Source organism: Ruditapes philippinarum, unplaced genomic scaffold (assembly GCF_026571515.1).
Source record: "Ruditapes philippinarum isolate M1 unplaced genomic scaffold, ASM2657151v2 ctg5821_1_1_1_1, whole genome shotgun sequence".
Taxonomy (NCBI): Eukaryota; Metazoa; Mollusca; class Bivalvia; order Venerida; family Veneridae; genus Ruditapes; species Ruditapes philippinarum.
This window is the reverse complement of record NW_026865285.1, coordinates 104,330-131,029: the sequence shown is the minus strand read 5'-3', so window position 1 is coordinate 131,029 and position 26,700 is coordinate 104,330. Positions and strand designations below refer to the sequence as shown.

The following is a 26,700-nucleotide window of genomic DNA, read 5'->3' as shown; positions in this document are numbered from 1 at the left end:
AAAACCAGAATGTTAATTGATTCCGATGTTAAATCGAAAATAATGAATATAATTATGATTGTGTATATTGTACGGTAAGATAACCAATGTTGTACAGTATGGTAATTTATTTCATTTACATGTATATAAAATTCAGTATGTAAAGTCATGACTGTTGTGTTAATACATACCAACAGTGATTAACTCGTAAGTATATGTATACTATGAGGTTATTATTTATTATACTGAGTACAATACTGAATTCAATTGGACGAGTGCACAACTGTCAAACCTTTATTAGACGAGTCTGATATATGATTTGCAACTGTGTGCGAGTCCAATAGATCAGTATTTTTTTCAATCATGTTTAATGGCCTCTGTGTTTCACACCACTATTTTTTTAACATTTTGACTGAATTTCATAACTTCAGTTACAATAAGGATTTGATATAGATTTTGGACTCTCAAAAATGAAAACGAGGCTAGGTTATTTGTGATATGGATTTTGCTATGGAAATGAAAACGAGACTTTACGGATTTGATATTGACTTTTTGGACTCTGAAAATGGAAACGAGGCTAAATTGATATAGTAATTTCTATTGGAACAACTAGAACGTCACGGGCTGCAAATGCTTAAAGTGCATCGGTTATGTTTTATAACAGTGAAATAAATTACATTATTTATACGACCCCTTCTCCACCTAATTATAATAAGATATATGTACTGAGAGGAATCAAATACTTGGCAGCTATTGAACTTAGAAAAGAAGGGCAGCTGTTGATCTTAGAAAAAGAAAATCAGCTGTTCAACTTAGGAAAGATTACAAAAAAAACAGCATAGGTTTTTGTGTTTTTTCTTCTTCATTGTATTTGATATCAAACGACGCTAGCTATTCACTAAGAATTTCAATCATAATGTAATCCGTAAACCATAGCAACCGCGAACAGTGACGTGTTACTAAATTTAGCACTGATGAAATTGTCTGTTTCCTTATTCCAAAGACAACGTGATCCGAATTGCATCCCTGGTCTTTCTTTCATTGATCCTATCGAAACAACGCAAACCATTTTAAATTTTCCGTAACCCATGTCTTTTATTGTTTCTAAAATCCGTGAACTTAGCATTTGACTTAATGTTTTACATTGTTCTGGCTCGTACTTTTTGTCATGTAAATTGTTCACTAATATGTTCTCCGCTGCCTTTTCAATTTCCACATTGACAAAGTTTTTCTCTGGTTCAAGTTTGTATGTGTTTTCGTATTTAATGTGACGTCGAGTGCTCGCGCTATTTGATCCAAGGGGCGTAACTTCTAAGAATGATGCCGTTTCTGCCTTTAAACTTTCCAAGGTCTGTCCGCGTCTTGAACCGGAAGTACTAATTGGTAGAATCTTGGAACGTGTCAACCTTGGTGACCCAACCACGATCTTCTTTCCTTTCATCATCTTTGCAGTCAATGACTTCGCCCTCTTTCTAAACAAAATAGAAATTTTAGTTGTTTTTTTTTAAATAAATTATGTATTTACGACAATGTACAAATTTCCAAATCGCAATAATGACACTAAGGCATGTAATACGATGGACACTGCATATGTGGGTACAGTTGACAAGTATATATAAAGGAATTGGGTAGAAAGGCAAAGAAAACGGACGTGGTTGTCGAGGAAACTTTATCAAGGGTTAGATAGTATGGAATGGTGCGTTTAAAAAGATTCCTAAATTTAATGTACATGCCATCAGTTTAAAGTGTAATCATAAAAAGACTAACTTTATTATATATCAAACATTTAAAATATGACATGTTAAAGTAAGTTTAAATACACGAATCCATCATATCTTTTATTTTTGATACGATGTGGTTACCATATCAAATTATATCCACAACAATATCTTTGTAGTACACGAAAAATAATTGTCATAGTTTACATAACCACTTTAATTTGGAACGATAAAAGTTATAACAAATAAGTATTATTATGTACATTCGTTTTATATTTCTATAAATTCTTAATTTAGTTGAAAAAGAACTTTTGTAACTCTTTTTTTAAACAGCACTTACTTTCTATTTCCTGTTATACTCCTCGCTAAAGTATTGAAATGTTTTATTTCAATACATCGAAAAAGACCCTTTCTTACATTTTAAAAATTAATCTCAATCATAAACCATTAATTACTTTCCAAAAATTATAAGGCTCCGTAATTTTATTTAAATTCCTTATACAATGTTTATGTTTATTAAATAGAAGTTGAACATAAACAAGGCGTGCTTTCAAAATCAATAACCGATATCGATCTATACCAAACAAAGCAATAAATTTTGATATGGCATCTTGATATAAAATAAAATCAGCTTTAAGACAAAGTATTTATTATACTTTTAGAATTATAATCATGGTTTAATCGGTTTTAAAATCCTCCTGATATTGATCGCATATTAAATATATTTTTATATACATCTATATATACACATGTACAGCTATTAAATCCATAGCAGTTGCATGGGGAGAAGCAAAAGTTTAACATCGTATTATTCGTGTTCCATTTAGAAATAAATTGACAAATAAAGTGGACAATTATAAATATCAATAGTTATTTTATTGACTGTTTGATATTGACACTCCTTGATTAGAAATCAAATATTGTCACTAAGTTAAGTTGAAAATATAGTTTGCCCTATAAAGAGGGTGACCACATGCTTTTAACAGCATGCCCGATTGAGAAAGGGACTTAATGCATTTGGCTGTATGCGAATGATAGTAAAGGATTAAAGGCTTAAACTGCTTTTGTAGAGAGTTTGTGGTATTATACTTTAAGCCAGAAACTTCAACACGGTGTCATACCACGTGGCTTTTTAGCTCGACTATTCGATAAGAATAAGTAGAGCTATTGCAGTCACCCGAGCGTCGCCGTCAGTGTCGGCGTCTGAGTCATGACCACTTATGTTAAAGTTTTTGTAATAGTTCAAGTATTTTCAAAGTCCATTGACATATGGCTTTGAAACTTTGCACACTTGTTCACCATCATGACCCCAACCTGTAGACAGGAGGAGGTAACTCTATCAAGCATTTTGACAGAATTATGCCCCTTTTTCGACTTAGAATTTACGTTAAAGTTTTTGTAATAGTTCAAATATTTTCAAAGTCCATTGACATATGGCTTTGAAACTTTGCACACTTGTTCACCATCATGACCCCAACCTGTAGACAGGAGGAGGTAACTCTATCAAGCATTTTGACAGAATTATGCCCCTTTTTTGACTTAGAATTTACGTTAAAGTTTTTGTAATAGTTCAAATATTTTCAAAGTCCATTGACATATGGCTTTGAAACTTTGCACACTTGTTCACCATCATGACCCCAACCTGTAGACAGGAGGAGGTAACTCTATCAAGCATTTTGACAGAATTATGCCCCTTTTTCGACTTAGAATTTACGTTAAAGTTTTTGTAATAGTTGAAATATTTTCAAAGTCCATTGTCATATGGCTTTGAAACTTTGCACACTTGTTCACCATTATGACCCCAACCTGTAGACAGGAGGAGGTAACTCTATCAAGCATTTTGACAGAATTATGCCCCTTTTTCGACCTAGAATTTACGTTAAAGTTTTTGTAATAGTTCAAATATTTTCAAAGTCCATTGACATATGGCTTTGAAACTTTGCACACTTGTTCACCATCATGACCCCAACCTGTAGACAGGAGGAGGTAACTCTATCAAGCATTTTGACAGAATTATGCCCCTTTTTCGACTTAGAATTTACGTTAAAGTTTTTGTAATAGTTCAAATATTTTCAAAGTCCATTGACATATGGCTTTGAAACTTTGCACACTTGTTCACCATCATGACCCCAACCTGTAGACAGGAGGAGGTAACTCTATCAAGCATTTTGACAGAATTATGCCCCTTTTTCGACTTAGAATTTACGTTAAAGTTTTTGTAAAAGTTCAAATATTTTCAAAGTCCATTGACATATGGCTTTGAAACTTTGCACACTTGTTCACCATCATGACCCCAACCTTTAAACAGGAGGAGGTAACTGTATCAAGCATTTTTTTTACTATCAAGCACTAAGAATAGTCGAGCGTTGCTGTCCTACCGACAGCTCTTGTTATTATCTGTATTGGGTAAAAGCCTTATACAATAGATGTCCAGATTTTATTTTCTTCCATAACTTTTAAAATATTTCCTTATTTTTAATCAGTTAAAATAAAGAACCCTCTTTTTCTATTGAGTCAGACATGCATAGAATGTATGAGGGGAAAATACAAACATGAATACGAAAAGTGATCAGATATTCGAGCGGTTTCACTTTACGCAAAAAAAAAAAGAGAAATATTTCAGGAAACATTCTATTTATTGGTTCTTCACTAGAATGGACTGAATCTACACTTCATCCAATAAAAATAGATAGTGAAGTTACAAAATGTATATTGTGGTCATCTTACTTCACGTAACTTAGCACTTTGGAACAAGTAGGAAAACAATGAACTTATCGTACAAAAATGTCATAAGATGTAACATTTAGGTATTTTCTGATGTACGAGAAGGTCATAGAATAATGGTGTTACATTATAGGTTTTTTTTTTCATTTTTCAGTTAAAATTACTAAATGTTATGTTAATCAATTTTTAATATCAAAACTATCTTTATTTTGTTACTTATTTTTTCAACAGACAAGAACATTTAGAAAATGATGATTGTTTCAGGCGTACCAACTATTGTGAAATTTTGCAGAAATGAGTAGAATATTGTTCTGTTTTACGAAAAATTATACAGATTTAAAACATTTAACAAAGAAAACTTCTTGTTTAGGTGTAAGACAAAAATATGTCAATTTTAACCAATGTTAACACATGGAAATATGCCATCACCCTGAAATAAGCTAGGACGTGAACTTAGTGATGTTGAGTTTATGTACGCCATTTTAGTTACATGAGAAAATTTTTAGTTTTACTAGTATCAACTTTTATTGTTGCGGACCGCTTAAAGATTTTGTTTGTTTGTTTGTTCATTTTACGCCTTTTTCAACAGTATTTCAGGCATATAGGCGGGTAGTATCCTAACCATCGTTCCTGGAGAGTTACACAAGTACTAGACTACCTTCCTCCGCGCTAAACTACAAAAGCATCTCCCGGGGATCGAACCCACGCCAGAGAGGTAACTGGATTAGAAGTCATCGACTCTAACCCCTCGACCACGGAGGCGACCGCTTAAAGATACACGGTTAAAAAAATAACTTTTTATTATTTGAAATTAGTCTGCATCAGTCGTTTTACAGTTTGTTATAATTTGTCAAATTACCAAGTCCTTTCCTGATGAGAAATATCCATTGTCCAAAGAATTAGCAATATATTTCGACTTTTTTGTCGGATTATTTTTTGTACTTTTATGGATTACCAATATGACTTATTTGTATAATTCGAAGTTTATGTTAAATAGCGGCAGTAAATTCTGTTATGATTTATTATGAGTGTAATATCAAAAGGTGTTTAAAATGCAAAGAAATTGACCTAATTATTATACTTATATTCGCTTTGATTCCACTAATCTAAATTTGATTTAAGAAGCTTAAAGAATTATACGAGCAAATTGTTATTAAGGTCCCAAGGTTACTTGTGAAAATAAACATTGCCCGAAGTTCGACATTATTTCGCACTGATTTGTAACAACCGTGTAAAAAAACCTTTACGTACTGAACGTGGGTGGGTTCTACCCAGGTGCAAAAAAGTAATTTGCATATTGCAAACGGCACTTACTATCCACGTAAATTAAAAGAAAGGACTTTTATAATATTTTTCCAAGATTTGTAAACCATCTGATGAAGACCTGAACCAATAATTTGGGTAAAATTTTAAAGATCATTTTCTCTCCCCGTTTTTGCAGTATATTCATTTTCATTGTACAAAATAACACAGAAATATAAAAAGAGTTGCAACGCTTTTCACTCAAACCTTTTTTTAGAATCGAACAAAAAAATCGTTTTTAATTCAATTACTATATTTTTTATCATCCTTTACAGAACTAAGGAATTTAGCTCTAAATGTGCAGTAATATGTCGTCAAGGTTGCAAAATGTAAACAAAATAATATTTTAACTTCCATACAAAATACTTATTAACTATAATTTAACCAATTGTCAACAGAGCTTAAGAACAGTGCTCTTATTATTTACTCTTATTCAAGTATATATTTATAAGAATCCTTAGCTTTTAACTACGTTGGCAAGCAAACATGAAGCGCCGCAATGCGAGGAAAACCGTTTTCAACGATGACAGCAATCAATAGGTCAAAATGAACTGCAGTTATTGAGTAGATGCTGAAAATTCTATTGTAAGCAAACGACCATGACCTTGCCCCCAGATATCTAAGCTGCCACACAGCAAGTTTGGTGAAGCAAACTCAAGTTATTACGTGAAAACTGAATTTCTTTTTTAAGCAACAGTGACCTTGACCTTGTTTACATACACCAGGGTAGCAATCCTAAGTTGCCTCTTGATATAAGCTTCCCACATACTAAATTTGGTGTCAAAAGGTCTAAGCAAACTCAAGTTATTATGCGGAGACTGATTTTTTTAGCAACATTGACATTGACCTTGATCACAGACATCTGGGTAGCAATACCAAGTTGTGCCTTGATATAAACTACTCACAAATGTTGTCAATGGGTCACAACTAACTCAAGTTATTGAGCAAAAACTTAATTTCAATTGTTAGCAATTAAGTGACCTTGGCCTTAATCCTAGTCACCTGGGTTGTTATCCATAGTAGCCTCTTTATATAAGCTATCCATACACCAAGTTTGGTGTCAATAGGCCAAAGCAAACTCAAGTTATCAAGCGGAAACTGAATTTTTATATTGAGGAACAGTGACCTTGACCTTGATCACAGACATCTGAGAATTCTAAGCTGTCTCTTGATATAAGCTAACCATACACCAAGGTTAGTGTCAATAAGCAAAAGCAAACTCAAGTTATTGAGCGGAAACTGAATTTCTATTTTAAGTTACAGTGACCTTGACCTTGGTCATAGACATCTGGTTAGCAATCTCAAGCTGCCTCTTGATATAAGCTACCTATACACCAAGTTTGGTGTCAGTAGGCCAAATCAAACAAAAGTTATTGAGCGGATACCAAAAGTTGACCTTTCACCTTGATTTTCGTCGAGATTGGAACACTTTTAAAATGTTATGAATTAATGATCATAAGAAATATGTCATCGGTGTTTACATGTATTTTATAATTACTGTTTGTCATATTTTAACAATGTAATCAGAAACTGGTGTATTATTGCTTATTGTTGATATACATTACTTGAGTTGATTTCCCAAAAGAATTCGATGCCTGCAAAATGTTCAAAGTGATGCAAAGAATCCATTAAAACCAGCGTGTCCATTTAATTTACTATTTTACATTAGTTTATATTGCTTTTTAGTTATTAAATTATTTACATAGATGTCAAAATAAACTTTCTTTCATTAATAACAAAACATTTTAAGCACATCGTAAAATGGAATAATAATTCGAAATTTATGGTGGCTGATTTGGTACACTTTGCGCGTTGCGTTGTCGATAGCGACAATACAGACTATCGTTGTCTCATTTTTTCTTGTCGCTAGCGAAAGGCAAGGAACGACGCATTGTCGTCTTATCGTCTTGTCGCTAGCGAAGCACGCCCAACGCTGCGATGTCGCCCTGTCGCTTGGCTTATAAGCCAATCTTTCGATTTGAGCCGAGCGACAATTCGACACTGCAACAACACGGTGTGCATCGTTAGCGACAGGACGACAAGACGAGTGTCCGACAACGCGCCGTTTGGCGCTTTATCGAGCTGTCGGTATTGACAACACAACGCACAAAGGCGTTCCAAAATCAGCCACCATAGTAAATTGAAAAGTGGGTGTTGTATCTTTATTGACAATTATAAACAATACTTTTACGGATTTAGAAATTTTGTTGCAAAAATTGTTTATGTATATGGCAAATGAGTGTAATGTTTGGAAACTGTAAAACGATATCAAAAATTAAAAGTTTTTGAGAAATAAAAATGATAGCTTTTCTGAGGCATAATGGGCCTTTAACTAATGATAATCAGAGCACAAATAACAATCAGATATTGTGTTAAAGGGACACCCAGGGCTGGGAATCAAAACTGCGTCATATCCTACAAAATGTCAACAAACGCCGCCATCTTGGAACGAAAAAGGTATGTTTTCGTTTATAACTCATTTTGTTGGAAATGACTGCCGCTGAGGTTTTTTGATATAATGGGACTAGAAATAATTTTCCGAGATTAATGTCCCATTTGATGTACTTCAAGAAATTAACTTTTATACAAAAAATTTGATAATTCGTTAACTCCGGTTTTCCAGACTAATTATTCCAATTGTGAAAAATGACCGAAATCGAAAAGCGTTACAGTGCTTTCCACTCAACTCGGACTGTGAGCACAACAATACCATATCAATTTATTTCTGAGTCTAAAAGTATATCTATCTATCTTTTGCATATACATGTATTTCTGTTTTAAGTGCCCACGTTGATTTAATGTAGGCTATTAAAATTTTATGTTTTTAGGATTTTGGACCTCAGTGCATTTCCTTTGAGTTCTGTCAATTAATGTAATGACCATACAACTTTTATCCAGATAATAATCTATCTATCATAAGATTAGTTCATTATCAAATTGTTAGATCGATCATCCCTAGGCATAAAGTCTTTCTATTTTATGAAGCTTTTTTAAACCTTAATTGTTTAATACATTATCTGTAGGCATAATTCTTTGTGATTCATAAACAGTACTGTTTCCCCTCACTAAAACAATATCATTAGAATCGTACGACAGACCGGCGGTGACATTCTTGAAATCTCGGATTCATCTTTACGACATTCAGAATTTACGAATTCAAAATTTCAACTTTGTGAAAATATAATTCGTGAAGTTAAAATCGTGAAGTTTAAAACATGAACACATGAAGTTGAATTCGTGAAAGTTGAAATCGTAAAGCTTAAGTCGTGAAGTTTAAATAGTAAAATCTCGAATTCGTGAAATTCAAAACTCGAATTCGTGCATTTCGTTTATTGAAAACGTATCGTATGAAATCGGGAATTCATAAAGCTGAAATGTCCACATCGGTCTTTCGTAGGATCGGGTTCACATAAGTGCCTTAATGTTTATATATTTTTAAGTTAATATTTCTTAATTATGATTGAAGCTAATGGCAGATTTTAAATTCCAGCAGGACCAATTAAGAGTTGATGCCAATCATTTTCAATATCAAAATTCATTCAACCCTGTGAATTTACAAAACGAAATAAACAAAGGATAATAGTATGAAAATGATTGTTGGAACTGAAATTCTACTTCGAGATATTGGAATATCGAAATAAAAATATCGGGATAATCAAAGATCATATCCAATATTGATAAAGGAGGAAGAAAATCTGGACTTCATCGAGATAACGAAATATCGAGAAAAGCAATGTCGAGATAACGATTGTTGACTGTACGCATTTTATTTTATCAATATTTCTCAATATTTTCATTTATAAGTGTAAAATTAACTCCGTTTCACTAACAGAACCGCACTGTTTGATTAAATGTATTATTTTAGTTTGATTTATCCCAAATGATCAACAAATTATGCATTGGCAATAAAATGCATTGATATATATTGATGTAAGGTTTGAGTTAGTGTTTTGTATGTAAGTCATTATACTATGATAACATTTTACTCCTATTTTAGTTATTAAACATCTTATACGCTTAATCCATTATTTAAACATTAACAAATACATATTAAAGGGACTCCACTGAGGTTTTAAAGCCTAAAAACATAACATTTAAATTTCTTACATAAATGAGCTGGGGCACTTTAAACAGAAATATATGCAAAGATAGATAAGAAATATACTTTGAAATAAATTGAAAATTGTATTTTTATGATTTTCCTAGCCTGATTTAAGTGAAAAGCGTTTTAAAAAACGCTTTTCATTTTGTGTCATGTTTTTACAATTTGAATAATTATTCTTGGAAAACGAAGTGCACGAATGACCTGAAATTTTGCACAAAGATTAGTGGTCTAAACCTACCTCAAATGGTACATTTATCTGGCAAAAATATTTTCAGTCCCATCATGTCAAAAAACCTCAGTGGGGTCCGTTTAAACATTTCCAAAGAATTTAAAAAGGATTTCTGATTCATTATGTACGTGTCATCATAAATCATAAATGTATGAACAATTCAAAACGAAGAAATGAAAATTTTGCCTGTATCTCCCTTTAAATAACTGATGAAGAATGTTTAACTATTTTTGTAAGAAATATGATGAATTATAATATTTTGGAATCGACTTATTTTTGGAATGGAGAATTTTATAAAATTTGGGGTTGCAGTGATTTTTGCTGCAATGTGAGCTATATAAAGTAGAACTATATTCCAGTAAAATTATAAAACGAAGTACAATAACCGGGAACCATCTTTGAACATCCGATTAAAGATCGAAAGTGCTTGAAAACTCTTGATTTGTTTATATAAAGTAATTTGCTAAAATTATTTTTTTTTTCTGTGAGATTATTTCTTTTATCATCGGATGAAATAGAACATTATGGAATTAATACACCGGCAAGTTTAAGCCTTGCTTTGAAGGTCTAGATTTAGAAACAAATATTAATGGATTGTTAATGACTTCTAAAAACGGACTCAAATACTTATTTTTGGTCACTAGATACTGAACATGAATAATACAACGGAGGTTTCCATTAATAATACGGACACCGGTGCTCCAAGGAGCGGTTACGATTTACCAGTGTACGGTTTGTCAAATGGATCGTTTTACCGGATTCATATTCCAGCTCTGTCATGTATTTCTTTAAGTCTTGTTTGCGTAATCATCGTCATGGTTTTGTCATATTCTCACAAGAATTTCAGGAAGTTCTTTTCTTGGGCAAAACGTGATCGATTTATCATTTATCTTGCTATTTGCGACGGTGGATTTAACATTTTTCATGGCCTTGACCATTTGCATTACCTCACAACTAAGGATCACATTCGGCCTAAGATATTGTGCGAGTTTTATGGCTTTCTTTTGACAGAATTTATTACAGCACAAAATCTTTTAGTGAATGTTGTCGCAATTAATGCTTTTATTATGATGTTTTTCAACAAGAACTTAAACTTTGGTAGATATGATTGGAAACTATTGGCGTGGACATTTGGTTTACCTTTTGTTGCCGCCATTGCCGCTGCTTTTACGGGACAGCTCGGGCCAAACGGAACTTTGTAAGTTTTTTTTGTGTCAATAAAATTTGTGTATTGAAGGTTTTTAACAATTTAAACCAAATATTTATGTCCATTATGCCACATTTGATGTTTCAAGGGTAGAATGAATACCACTTTCTTCACAGTGCATCCACCATTGTTCTTAATATTTAATCAATTCATTTCCAAAAATTTGAAGGTTTGTATAGTCTTATTTATTGTTATTGTTATATATATATATATGCAAATTACACCCTATGGACTGATGGATAAAGTATAAAATTTTGATACAGAAGTTGTTTTAAATATTCATAGAACCGCATGACTTCATTGCACAACTCATACAGGAGTTGTCTTATGTCAAAGGTTAAGGCTCTTTAACATTTTTGTCATATCTGCATCTTTTTAAAATTAATCGAAATGTGCGATATATGAATACATTTACGGAAGCTATTGGAATAACATCGGTAAAATAGAAGGCACCTTGTAAAACTTGTATACACCATCGGTATACTTCCGGTGAAACAGCAAAAATCATATTCCTGTTTCCGGCGCCATTTGACCTAAATCCGTACAACCAATCCAAATAAAAAGAGAGACCATTCCTTGTGTCACAGCGATACGAACATCGGGTGTAACTAACATATTCTTATAAAGTGGCACAATATACATGTACAGTTGATAATAAACATGTCAATTTTTACTCTTTTATTTACAGTTGTCAGTTTGACGCCATTACCGGAAGTGTAGCTTTCATCCTGTTCACAACCGTTCCAACTGTTCTCATCTTATTGTTAACAGCGTTTTATACTTGTTGACATGGGAAAAGGATTAGGAACAAGTTTCCGGAATATCCCACCGTTGAAGAATTCAAAATGACGGATAAATCACGGCGCAGCAGCCAGGAACATGTCGTTGTTACGTTTGCATTCTTTTAGTACAATGGTGTCGTGTGCTGTATTTAGCGTGTGGCTGTTAATGATATTAAACGTGCCCCTTTTTCTTCATTAACTTAGACCACGTTAGTTAAAAACCTTGGAGGATTGTTTGAATCTAGCTATCTATTAATAATGAGGACGCAGGGACAAATGTCATGAAGACGATGGAAACAAACACACGATGGTTACAGACGACAACTTGAGCGCAGCGCACTCTGTTGACAACGCTGTTGCATTATCATCCGTGGAGAAAACTGCCATAGCACCGTCTGGAATAAGTTCATTTATACCGCCATATGATAATGGCGACACTACATGTGAGAACGGATATCCATATCCGTACAATTCGAATGCACGTGAACCACCGTTTGAAAATGAGTCCTCTTGAGCGAAACACGTTAACAACTGGATCGAAAATGAACACATTTAATAATATTTTCAAAAATTTCACTGACGTGTCACTTCGGTTTCAGCAGGTTAAAGCAGCATGCCTCCAGATTCAGTGAAATATTGTAATGTTAACAAAGATATTAATGTACATACTATTATTTTTTCAACGAAAATGTCCACAAAAAAATTGATCAAAATAATTATGCAAAAATAGCCTTATACTGTGTTAGTATTAAACGCGGTAAATACAATGTACTGCAAAATCAGTCATTAATCGCACAAAAATTTTAACTATAACATGAATCTTGATTTTTGTACTTTCCTTAAAATCTTCGTACATTTTCCTCAAATTTGATTTTCTTGAAATATTTTGGCTCATCTGGAGGCAAGCAGCTTTAATGGTTATGAACATAAGGAGTTGCATTCTATTTGTGGTTATGATCGCTGGATATTTCGAGTTATATTGTGTGAGGAAACTATAAAGCGTATTTTGCAGTAGGTTGGTAGTTTTAAACTTGGCATCGAATGTAAAAGATGAACCATCATGAATCATACTTATTGGAAACTGCGGCCTTACTTTCAATGGTCTAAAAATCCGATTACTGCTTCCAGATTTATGCTTTTTATTGTGAACATTAAAATAATTTTCAAATTAGCCTAAAACACTTATTACCTCCAAAATCACCTATAAAGTTAGGCGACATTAGTCTACCTTAGTTTATAAGTAATAGGATAGAAATATTGATTCGGCTGGTGAATATTTATATAATTTTTTTTAAATTCCTTATACATTTCTATGCATATCTTTATCTATTAGTTGACGTATATGGAAGAATTTATATGGTGGCTGATTTGTTACACTTTTGCGCGTCGAGATGTTGCTAGCGTCAACACGACAAACGCCTTGGCATAAAATCGTCCTGTCGATAGCGAAAGACGCCAAACGGCGCATTGTGTCGCGGCGTTTGGCGCAATGACACATTGTCGTTTGACTCAAATGAAATAATTGGCTAATTGGCGTTTTGATGCTCGCTCGAGCAATGCGACAGCACGATAATAAGCAAATCCTTCGATATAAGGCAATCGACAGGGCGACATGGCGACAACACGCCGCGGTTCGGTGCGTGCCGCAGCAAAAAGACGACAAGATGGAAAGATCCATGCTGTTCGCTAACCAAGCCTATTACAAGTGGATATACTGATAGCGAACAACGTGTATCCTGATCAGACTGCGCAGATGCGCAGACCGGTCTGCATCCATGCTGGTCGCAAACGCACCATGTTGGTTTTGTCGTGACGCGGCTCAAATGTTGTTTTGTCGCTAGCGACAACGCAAAATTGTTTTAAATCAATCACCATACATGTAACAGTGATATAATGTCTGTAATGCTTCACATCTAGCCCAAACAGCTGTGACAACGTCTATACATACTGTTATACTTGACAAACAACTATATAACATGTTTTCCGGGATCTAATAACCTATCAAGCTATTCCATAACATCAAAGAAAAGCAGAATTACCTGTTTTTAAGTGCATTAGAACTTTCTCTTCTAGCTTTTGCTTTGATTGATCCAATGTGTTTTATAGAAAATATGTGTAAAAATTGATTTTTATCATAACATTTGAAGAATAATTTAGTGATTTTAAAAACAAAATATATAAAAAGTTGAATAATTCTTTCAGTCATTTTTCATGTCTTTTGTTTCATCATATATGCTTCTAGATTTTTGCTGATGTTTTTGATCTAGTGCTTAATGTGTTCATTAAGAACTGAATTTGTTTTGATAAGCTCTAACTTCTTCATAGGAAATTATATATCATGTAAATCTTTTCAATTTGTCTGTCTTACCTTTTACGTTTAACAGTATATTTTATGTATTTGTATTTTACTTGTAATAATTTTAAATTTATGCAAGCATCTTAAATTTGATCATTTCTTTTTACTTGTTAGGCATATTTGAAATATGAGTTGGTAAATGACTTTTCGCTACATTTTCATGTATTTTTGATATATATATAAGCTTCAAAACTAAGATCTGTTATTGCATGTTATACTGTAAAAATAAATCAAAGCACAGAAGGCGCTGAATTTAATTGGGTCTCAGAATGTAAGAAAGGTGCAGGTTGTGAGATTATATGAATAGTGCCACTAATGCTTTCCAGCGTTTTAATTGTAGTATATTGGCTATAAGACTAATTGCAACACTGATATTCAATCCAAATGTTATATTTGACTTTAACAATTTTGAAAAAAATGAGTTACCTTTACTGGGATTTTGAACTCCAGACCTCTTCGCTTCCTTAGCGAGCCCGAAAACCTTCAGCCACGGTGAATTTTATATGTGAACAGCCTGAAGAAAAACCTATTATTCTAAATTAGGCTTTTAACGACTTTAAACTGTTGTTTAACACAGATGTAAATAATATCCTGGACACTTACTATAAGCATGTATATTTTATAAAGCAATCAAAGTGGCTGCAAGATCTTGGTATTTTCTATTCTTTGCAATCTAAATCGTTACTGTATATCGTATGCATTTTCCTGTATAAGTTTATTTTTATGTATTATAATTCATTTGCAAGGCACCGAGTTTGATACATACGGGATCTGCATAACTAGAGTTGCATCAAAAAATTCATATTTTGGTCATTTTTTACGACAGCCACACTTTATCCTTGGCATATTCATGGCTACTCCTTAACAAAGACACTTAAAAAAGAATTTTAACAAAAAAAAAACAGTTTCCCTCGATTGGATTTGAACTCGGAAGACCTCTCACTCACTAAGCGAGTGCGTTACCACTGTACCAACGGAGAAGTCAATATTACTCAAAGTCTGAATAACATCAAGTGCATTCTAAATAAAGAACTTCCATTTGCATTTCGGTTTGTAATCCTTAATAATTTCGGAAAGGTATTTTGTTCAGGATTAACCTGTTGTTTAAAATTGAAGTAAATATTTCAGCGAAAATCTTCTCGCCCAAAACAGTCCGACATGTAGAATCTATATATTCACTACTCGGTTTGTGTCAGTATCGGTAATCGACATCGCTAAAAATAGTATTTTTCATTGATAAAATCATATTTCATCCGCGTAATTTGTTGATTGTGCATTTATTGACAATTCTATAAGCCAACGCTATTGTTTTAACTTTAAATGCGTTGTAATTTGTTTGGATACTTGTAACAAAATAAAATATTTCTTTCTTTTTAAATCGTTTGTTTAAAAGCTGTATTGGAACTACTTGTGTTTAGGTTTGTCGTAAACTTCTGTGTCAGAGATTGAATGTCCGCTTTGTATTTACTTATTTTCGATTTCAGAAAATACAATAAAACAATATTAGAAATCTTCGACCATTCGGGAATTACTTTGCTTGGAAAATTAACGCGCCTGTCTTTGACCATCTTTACGCAGTTTGATCTTCCCCTGAATTTTTCGGCGTTAGTGTACATACAAAAGGGAAGTAACCGCTTCAAAAAAGTGGACTACTTTCGGCACTTGCAATTAACAACATTAGACTCTGAAATTTCGCTACCATTATTTGTTTGGTCTGACGACCCAAACAAATAAAAAACGAATGAAGTTCTTGTGTCGCCTCACTGTCCTAGTTATTAGTGACAGAAGTACAATGTATAAATATAGTATTTCGTTGACAGGCAGCGAACAATTTTTCGGCCATATTTTTCGTAACTATCTTAATGTGCTGCGAAACGCTCCCTACATTCAACTGTACTTGTCATTAAGCAATGGAATCGAATTATTAATTGGTATAGGTCACGTTTACAAGAGTGTTACAACTTGAGCTTTTTTTATGAAATTACGTACGGTGTGTATGTAGAAATAACAAATCGGCTTGCCACATGAAGTTTATGCCACATGCGCATCTGAAGATGTTTTCTGAGTAAAACCATGCGCTTTATATTGACATAACGGGGAGCATCAAAGCTATTGCAATGGCCAATCTGGAACAAAAGCGGACTAATGGTTGGGTCACGCTAGGAAATGGAAAATGACACATTTTTACGACATTTGTATTTTTAATGAAAACTGAAATGGCCGCATTTGATACAGTCCAAAGCGGGCATCAACAGGTCTCTATATTAGGGTTATTTGTGACCATAATGGTTGTCACCTGTTGTGTTTTTGGTCTGGACCTAGTTTTTTGTCACAAAATAACCCTAATATATAATCCAGGCACCGTTACAACCCCCTTTGGCCCCCAAGGTGTTGCACCGGCTAATCTGCAACATAATCGGACCAATGTGTCACGGTTGTCGCTAAACTATGTTGCTTTTAATGATTTTTTTTAGAATTTATATACAAAATAAAACACATTGCCTAACTGGGTAAAGTCCATGACTAAAATATCGGTCACATGTTGCTGTTCGAATGGTGATATCCGACCGAAGGAAAGAAGGAATCGTCACACTGAAGCTGGCATCTGAAGGTCACGTTTCTAAGGCTTTCGGGGGCATCTAAGCTAATGCACTATTTATGCGCATCGAGGGTAGGTCATTGTAACTTCTAGAAAATGGCCCGTTTTTACGAATATTCGTAAAGTTTATATATCAAAAGATCAAATCGCTGCACTGGGTAAAGTCAATACCATGCGGCCATCTGCTGGCCCTGATTCTTTGGCCTCCGCAACGAAATCTGAAAGAAAGGAATGTCACCGTGGGCTCTAGAAAATGTCTTTTTTCTAAAATAAAGCTCGTATCGTGTACTAGTGTATACAGCAGCAAATCGCCCCATCGGACACAGCCCATGCAATGACAGACATATTTCTGGTGATTGATGCGTCTATTGCAGCGGCCAGACTGTAAAAAAAATCGAACCAATACTTAAATTCGTCATTGACCTCGATTACATGAAATCGTATATTTTGCAATGTTTATGTTTTAATGTTAAGGCCACATCCAAATATGGGCAAAGATACAATCGAAACACACATCGAGGATTATTTTATGATAATAGTCCATAACCGAAGATTGACGGAAATGGCCGAAACTTTATTAGGACTGGCGAAAATATGGAATGTAGGTAAGCCAAAATGTGCCAACTTCGCGATTACATTTAATTATGCTGATTGTGTAACAAGACTATAGAGCGTAATTAAATTCATTTAAGATCATATCATTGTTATACCTAAATGAGTATTATGGACTTTATGGTCAGGGCTGTTAATCAATAAGTAGAAAAGTAAAGAAACGTCGACGGTTGTGTCCCCTGTTATTTAATATTGACATAATCTATAATGGTGTCAAATTAAATCTTTAAATAAGGAAGAAGAATATGTATCGGACAGTGTACACAAGTTTCGTGTATTACAGACACAGATACAAACTAAATAAACAGCTGTATTCAATGACAATAAACAAACTTTGGTCGACCTCTTTGTTATACAATGATAACTATCTAGAATGAAAAAAAGAGGAATAATAAAAAACATGTAGCATGACGGTGACTTTAAGTGCACATTACTTGTATTGACGTTTTCAAAAGTAAACTTTCCTTGTGTATTTTAAACAGAGAGTAAGGTTAACTAAATAAAAAAGGCCTGAATAATTTATAATCTTATATTTTAACGCTCTACATTGACGCTGGTGTCAATATAAATATATTATGTTTCATTAAAGGTTTTGTATGATAAATTATGTCGGTTTATTTTTATATCCTTTACATGTACATACCTCACTGTTCACATACGTGTGTACATTAAGTCATTTAAAGTTAAATGAAAATTATAATACTGCACGTTTGTAACGTCACTTTTCATTGGATAATTGTGACTTTTATATAGTTTTATATACACGGTTGCTGTCAATTTATAAGGAAATCTTAATAAATTTTTTCTCTGAAAAAGGAAGTTTGGAGTATTATAAATTCGTTATAAAGATTGTTGACAGGTTATATGGCCGAATATAAACGGTTGTATAAACGGTTGTTATATACAAACAACCGTTTATATAGGGCCATATAACCTGTCAACAATCTTTAAAACTAATAATATAAAGGTTATTGGTTTGAAATGCAATGTTTTTCTATAATAATGATATTTTATAACAGTGCACGTTGAAACGTTGCTTTTCATTGGATAACCGTGACGTTTAAATAAATTATTAACACGGCTGCCGTGAAATTATGAATAAAGTTCAGGTCCTGCTGCTGTATTTCAAATTAGGTTATAAACAATTCGTGACAGGTTATATGACGTACGTATATGTAAACGGTTGTTAGCAATATAACCCTCGCTTAGCGGCTCGGGTTATATATACAATCAGCCGTTTATATAGGGTTTCCTATAACCTGTCAAAAAAAAATATAAACAATACAGCCATCATCATCATCATCATCATCATCATCATCATCATCATCAACAACAACAACAACAACAAAGTAAGCCACATCTTATTAAACAATACGCGTTTAAACTTAACCCATGCATTGATATATGTAAACCCTAAGGTCAGCTCGACATTTGTTTTTTGTCAATTTTTGAATGTCGAGCTGGAATGTGAAGCTGGCTAGACATTCAGCACAACATTCAGCTCGACATTCAAAAATAGACTTAAAACGAATGTCGAGCTGAATGTTGTGCTGAATGTCTAGCCAGCTTCACATCCCAGCTCGACATTCAAAAATAGACTAAAAACGAATGTCGAGCTGAATGTTGTGCTGAATGTCTAGCCAGCTTCACATTCCAGCTCGACATTCAAAATTTTTGACAAAAAACAAATGTCGAGCTGAATGTTGTGCTGAATGTCTAGCCAGCTTCACATCTCAGCTCAACATACAAAAATAGAAAAAAAAACGAATGTCGAGCTGAATGTTGTGCTGAATGTCTAGCCAGCTTCACATCCCAGCTCAACATTCAAAATAGAAAAAAAACGAATGTCGAGCTGAATGTTGTGCTGAATGTCTAGCCAGCTTCACATCCCAGCTCAACATTCAAAAATAGAAAAAAAACGAATGTCGAGCTGAATGTTGTGCATAATGTCTAGCCAGCTTCACACCCCAGCTCAACATTAAACAATAAACCAAAAGGGAATGTCGAGCTGAATATTGTGCAGAATGTCTAGCCATCTTCACATCCCAGCTCGACATTCAAAAATAGACATAAAAACGAATGTCGAGCTGAATGTTGTGCTGAATGTCTAGCCAGCTTCACATCCCAGCTCGACATTCAAAAATAAGATAAGAAACGAATGTCGAGCTGAATGTTGTGCTGAATGTCTAGCCAGCTTCACATCCCAGCTCGACATTCAAAAAGAATATAAGAAACGAATGTCGAGCTGAATGTTGTGCTGAATGTCTAGCTAGCTTCACATCCCAGCTCATCAGTGATAAATCGAATGCCGAGCTGAATGTTCTGCTGAATGTCTTGCCAGTTTACCATACCAGCTCAACAGTGATAAATCGAATGTCGAGCTGAATGTTTAATGTCGATTTCTGTGCCAACTTCATGGACTTCACGGTGTTTGCAATTTTCATTTCACTACTTCAGTTGTAGAATGAGACACGCGTATAATATATACATGCATACATAATACATGTAAGTTGATGATAAAATTGAAAACGAAGAACAGTCACTCATGGCATGTTATTGTACAACAATATCCAACAAAATATAATCAATTAGTCAATGGGTATAATCAAAGACTTTTGTAATTATCAGTGATTCTGAAAAATATGTGAATTTGAAGTCAGAAGATTTGATTGTCAACAGATGTGCAAAAAATACCTGCGTATTAAAAATATTTCAAATGAATTCTGAAATTAGCAAAATTGTGTCTGTAATTGAGATTTGTTTTTAGCTCGACCATTCGCAGAATAATCAGCTAATACAGTCACCATTTGTCGGCGTCGGCGTCCATGTGGTTAAGTGTTTGCGTGTAAGCTGGTATCTCCATAACTACTGAAGGGAATGGATTGAAACTTCACACACTTGTTCTCTGTGACTATCTTACATGATTGGCACAAGTCCCATAACTCTGATTTGTTTTAGGCATATTTTTGCCCCTTTTCGACTTAGAAATTCTTGGTTAAGTTTTTGCGTGTAAGCTTGTATCTCCATAACTACTAAAGGGAATGGATTGAAACTTCACACACTTGTTCTCTGTGATTATCTAAGATGATTGGCACAAGTCCCATAACTCTAATTTGCTTGTTTGCATATGTATGCCCCTTTTACGACTTAGAATTTCTTGGTTAAGTTTTTGCGTGTAAGCTTGTATCTCCATAACTACTAAAGGGAATGGATTGAAACTTCACACACTTGTTCTCTGTGATTATCTAAGATGATTGGCACAAGTCCCATAACTCTAATTTGCTTGTTTGCATATGTATGCCCCTTTTACGACTTAGAATTTCTTGGTTAAGTTTTTGCGTGTAAGCTGGTATCTCCATAACTACTGAAGGGAATGGATTGAAACTTCACCCACTTGTTCTCTGTAAATATCTTACATGATTGGCACAAGTCCCATAACTCTGATTTGTTTTTAGGCATATTTATGCCCCTTTTTCGACTTAGAAATTCTTGGTTAAGTTTTTGCGTGTAAGCTTGTATCTCCATAACTACTAAAGGGAATGGATTGAAACTTCACACACTTGTTCTCTATGATTATCTAAGATGATTGGCACAAGTCCCATAACTCCAATTTGCTTGTTTGCATATGTATGCCCCTTTTACGACTTAGAATTTCTTGGTTAAGTTTTTGCGTGTAAGCTGGTATCTCCATAACTACTGACGGGAATGGATTGAACCTTCACACACTTGTTCTCTGGAATTATCTTACATGATTGACACAAGTCCCATAACTCTGGTTTGCTTGTTTGCATATTTATGCCCGTTTTTGGGCTTAGAAATTAATGGTAAAGTTTTTTTATTGTAAGCTGGTATCTCCCTAACTACTAAAGGGGTTGTGCCTTTTTTGGAAATCATAATAATAAAGCAGTTATTAACTCGTTAAAACATCTTAATAACAAGCCTTTGTACCTTTTCGGACAATTTTATGTATTCATATAGGTAAGCATTATTATACTAAATAAAATACCCTTGTGACATCTTTTCGAATAGTCGAGCGTTACTGTCCTCAGACAGTTCTTGTTATTAATACATGTGCAAAAGCATGCCTAAATATTTCAAATGAACGTCGTTGATTTATATATATACACCATGAAATGTAACAATTTTATTGTTTTATTTGCTTTTTACATAATATGATTTTTGATATTTTTATTACTGTGCGTAAAAACTGCGTTGGTATAGTCTGCTTTAACTCACCGTGAGAGGTTTTATAAATACATGTACATGTATTTTATATTTTTACTGTATTTGTATGTACTGTATGAAAATGAAACGCTAATAAATATTCTCGTTTTCCTGTCATGTATAGATAATGACAATAGAGCAAATGTAGAGTGTTTGCATGATTATATAACCATGCACGAGTATTTACTGCTGTAAGTTTTTTAGGTTATATAGGATTTCAATAGTTTATATGTGATCATATTACCTGTTACCTATAAGATACTCTAAACTACATGTATATCTACAAACTGCATGTATACATACATGTAGTGTACATGTATATTAAAGCTAAAATATGTAAAGATAGATTATGTTTGCCATTTCCGACGATTCAAAACTTTTACTGTTATTTATTTCATATTCTTTATAAATATACTTCACATAATGGTACCGACATTCTTTTCACTTATTCCGATTCTTTTTAAGTTAAAATATGGAGAGAAAAAAATGTTATAAATAGAAATCCATTGTGGATGTATACTCATACACCCTGTAAGCTTCCGTAGTTAACACTCTAATATTTAATAGTCACGTGAATGTATCTAAATGAGCAAGATTTTATTACTGCAATATGTAAACCTATATTAAAATTATCTACTTCTTTCAAAGTATACTGATGAATTACTTAATATATCAAATTATGTAGTTTTACTTAAGTTAGTCGAGCTTCGCCGTGGGAAAAAAAAACAGAAGAAATTTGACTAACCTTAATGACTGTATCATTAAATGAAAATTTGACAGATGCTTACAGACATGCTAATTTTTCTTGACAATTTTTAAAAATGATTTTAAAATTTAAAAATTGTCCAGTGAAAAAACAACAACAGTTATTTACAGATAATACAGTAAATTATCAAAAGAGGTCAAATGATAATATGCAAAAAATAAGCCTTACTGCATAAGTCACAAAATAGAAATATGGGGATAAATACTGTAAAATCAGTCATTAATCGCACATAACAAGACAATTATATCTTGAATCTTTTTACTTTTTTTTAAAAAATATTATAACATTTTTTCTGAAATTTTATTTTCTTGCTTATTTGGCATGCAACTTTCATTTAGCAAACAATTTTTATAGGTTTTAAAACTACAAAATGAGCGTTAATCACTCAACAAAAATCATACTGAATTATTTAATATCCTCAGAAAGCGGCAAAAAATTGTTGAGTGAAAGGAAATATTTTTTTCTGTCATAAAACAATCAGGGAAATTATACTAGGTTCATATTTGCGAAGTCACATGGCTATATTTATTTAAAAATCCCCTAAGATATCACGAAACCGGAAAAGGGCAAGTACACAGACTCAACATGTATTAATATAATTGATGCGGGACACATGCTTTGCATGAGAAATTCAGCTTTTTATTACATAACACGAAAATTAAAAATGCGCGCCATTTTTCTCAGATCACCACATAATATCCCTTTATCGATTTCAACCTCACGCAAGCATCTCTCACTACATCAAGACAATGTACGAAAGCGAGCGTCTAGGCCGCGTAACAATATAACCACCTCTTTACACGGTTTGAATTGTTTCAAAAGATGCGGCTCGATTTTCATTCATCTTATGATATCACGAATATTGTATGCGCTTTGATTTGGTTACGAAGCGTGGTTTCATGAATGAGCGATTTGAATGTCGACATACAGGATATATTATAGAGTTTTTAACCCGGGAGAGACCTAGCTATTAAGAAATGAACAGTTGATGCATGTGTAAGGTGGAGTTAAGATACTATTTCTATCCCAATATAATTATATGTGTTTACTAATAGTTAGTCAGTGCAAATACACATATTAGTACATGTTATTAAACTTCACAGACGATTTAATATACAAGGTTTATGTATCTGAACACGGAAGCAGGTACGTTATTTATAATTTCATTTTGAAATGATCTTTTAAGATACTTTTCCTTCACATTAAACTTAAATATTGATTTACTTTATACTGTCGGCTGCGAAAAGAATTTGTTTAAATGTTTGCAGTGTTTGAATTGTGTAAGAATGTTTAGTGTGAAATTAGAGTAAACTGTCTTCTTAGTTATTGATTTAATGATTGCTAATCGGTATTGTTGTACAGTGTATATCCTCTAGCTTACAATATGTGTGTGTATTTCATACGCTCGTGTTCATTGCTCTTAGAATAATATCTCGTATCCGTTGTCCGGTATACTAGACCGTAAATTTTTCTTAAAAAAGTTAAATCCGGAAAGGTGACGTAGGGGCTAATCTTTTCAAAAAGCGGATTAACTATATAAGTAAAAAATCGAACAACCTCGGTGTTTATTGTTTATCATTAGATATTCATAGATTACAATACCGTGCGCGAGGATGACATAGAAGTTTTTTTTTTTATTTGTTTAAAAAAATCATTACTTTACAGGGCATGGTCGGATAAATGGCGTTAAAACAGGTTTATGATTTGATCTGGGACGAGCAATGGTGGTTCCCGAAAAATGTTTCGGGGCATAAGTACGGATGGAAGGATTTAGTAAACCAACCCGGATCAAAAACATACCTGCCGCAAATATGGGACATACAATGGTCCCTGGCTTTAGGAATGGCCCTTGTTGCTGTCAGATATATACTGGACAGGTATGTTAGATAATTTATTACCTTGTTCCCCCATTGCAAACCATCCCCGCTCCCTAGGTAACATCCCTTCACCCTCTTAGAAATTCATATAGATTCGAGCCCTTCTTCCGACAGCTTCTTTCTGTCCGAGTTCTGATAGCTCGACCTTGCAGAGAATGCGGAAGTTGCTAAAACTTAAATTTGAATAAAAAACTAGCATATGATTTATTTTCCGTTTTCTGTTGTAAATTACTTTAAAAAAACTTGCTTAGCTTTATTTGTCAAACACATCATAACTGAAAATGAAACACACTCAATTATTGATGACTTAGCTTGAATTTGATATTGTTGAACATACAATTGTTCTGTGCTGGTAGTGTCTGTTTTTTTTTTTACTTCTTTTAGATGATTTATTTACAGATGCCTTTGCAAGAAAATAAGTTTCACCCCATAACACAGGCTATACATTTAATACATTTTAAACTACATGTACTTTTGACTACTCACTGCATAACATTATGACCTAGCTCATGTGATGTCAATCAGCTATGAGTAAACTTTGGAAATGTACATGAAATATCAATACATGAATAAGTTCCCAAAGTAGTCTTTGTTAAAGTTAAAAGTCCAAGACAATTTTTCTCCGCATCCCCGTATATAATCATTTATTAACTCATTAAATCTACCTTCACGTTCAGTTTTGTTTATAAATGGAAACTATATCTGAATTTATTCTATACTTTGACCAGGTGTATTTAAATTTTGCTAGGGGACCATTTTAGTATAAGACATTGATATATATGTATATAATTACGGAAGCAAATTACCAACCGGTTTCAAATTCAGGAAGTTTTACGAACGTGATTAGAATAAAGAATTGATGAAGCACATGGTTTTTGTATAATAAGTTACACACTAGTCTTTTCTTCAACGAGTATTGCAATTAGCGTCGTTTTCACGAGATGAGGTTAACATTTATGCACCGTCTAAGCTTCCGTAGAAAGCAGAAATGAGACGTTTTATACATGTATTCAATAAGTTACATTAGATAAAATCGTGTACATGTATGTTAAAATGTGTCGTCTGCTTGTTGTGTAATGTAAAAACGCGTCAAGTAAGCATATTACCGTCTACAAAATAATATAAAAACGAATCTCTATCATTTCTGTCGACAACCAATCCTTTTAATTTTAGGCTAAATAATTCAAGATTTGAATTTTAATATGATGAATTTCATTTTTTAACTGTAAATTTTTTCACAGATTTGTTTGCATATTGTGCAATAAATACTGTACGTTACCTTTTTATGCTTTTTTTACTTTTACTTTTCATTTTTTATTATGAAATGGAATCGAGTGCAAGACACAACTATCACGTGTTTTTACCCGTAATGAACTTTTTACTATAACTCACAAAGGCTATATACGACACAATGTTTTTATAAAAATATTAATTTTGTTTCAAAAATTATTTGCGTTTAACCTTGAAATTTACACAATGTATTTAAGGGGATAAACATATTTGTTTAACATTTATGAAAAGCAGCTTATACGTGTGTTATATGAATGGCTTAGTGGATTAGCGGAAATTTTTTATTGAATTTTAAAATCAATTGTGACAGACATGTGTCTTAACCAGTAATACTCTAAAATAAAAAAAAGTTTTATCTATGTTCAAAGCATATTTGGAGCTTAACTCCCGCCAACGTCTTTAAGCCCATAACCCATATTTATGGATGATTTATAGTATATACATGTTTGGTCAAGTTAGAAAGAAAAAAAATGTCTTATAGCACAAAAACAAGATATGTCAAAAAAGGCATTTTTGTTTTTTTTAAGGCTTTGGTTTGAATGTAATACTTGTTGAATATGTTTTGCATGTCAAAAGATATCTTATTTGCAGATTAGTTTTGATAATGATGATGATGATAACGATTATTATTTGATAATAATGAAAATAATATTAAAATTTGAAGTCAAAATTATGAATAATATAAGTGATATTAAGTTTAAGCGCTTAAGCTTAAACTATTTGATATTACACAACACGTGTGCATTATTTTGTTTGCAATACCATGAATGTTTCTATAAAAAGTGGGCATGATACTTTATCAAATTATTTTATTCTGGGTACTGTTTAATAAGAATAGAGCTAAATTCTGGCTAGTTACTCTTTTAACCAATGGGAAGCATCCTTATCTACCTGACGTTTTGTAACCTACAATTCTATTGGTTGCAATTA

General features: G+C 33.2%; 3 protein-coding genes across 6 annotated transcripts in view; 2 read left to right on the top strand and 1 right to left on the bottom strand.

Annotated features, from left to right (window-relative positions):
- Positions 1 to 886: 886 nt before the first annotated feature.
- LOC132728534 (dynein light chain Tctex-type 5-like) lies at positions 887 to 1,423 on the bottom strand. Its single transcript, XM_060714175.1, has one exon. The coding sequence runs from the start codon at positions 1,421 to 1,423 to the stop codon at positions 887 to 889; it is 537 nt and encodes a 178-aa protein (XP_060570158.1).
- Positions 1,424 to 10,710: 9,287 nt separating this feature from the next.
- Positions 10,711 to 12,091, top strand: LOC132728533 (uncharacterized). Its single transcript, XM_060714174.1, has 2 exons — positions 10,711 to 11,255; positions 11,953 to 12,091. Exons 1-2 carry the CDS (start codon positions 10,711 to 10,713, stop codon positions 12,050 to 12,052), a joined length of 645 nt encoding a protein of 214 aa, XP_060570157.1. The 3' UTR covers positions 12,053 to 12,091.
- Positions 12,092 to 23,386: 11,295 nt separating this feature from the next.
- LOC132728532 (ceramide synthase 2-like) overlaps positions 23,387 to 26,700 on the top strand; it is a 38,423-nt gene continuing 35,109 nt past the window's right edge. The window contains exons 1-2 of one of the 4 annotated variants that reach the window (XM_060714169.1): positions 23,387 to 23,749; positions 24,269 to 24,480. In XM_060714169.1, the coding sequence (XP_060570152.1) occupies positions 24,284 to 24,480 (197 nt within the window). In that variant the 5' untranslated portion in view covers positions 23,387 to 23,749; positions 24,269 to 24,283. Of the gene's footprint in view, positions 23,750 to 23,782; positions 23,910 to 24,003; positions 24,053 to 24,268; positions 24,481 to 26,700 lie in introns of those variants that run through there. The other 3 variants (XM_060714170.1, XM_060714173.1, XM_060714171.1) reach the window with 3 other exon arrangements.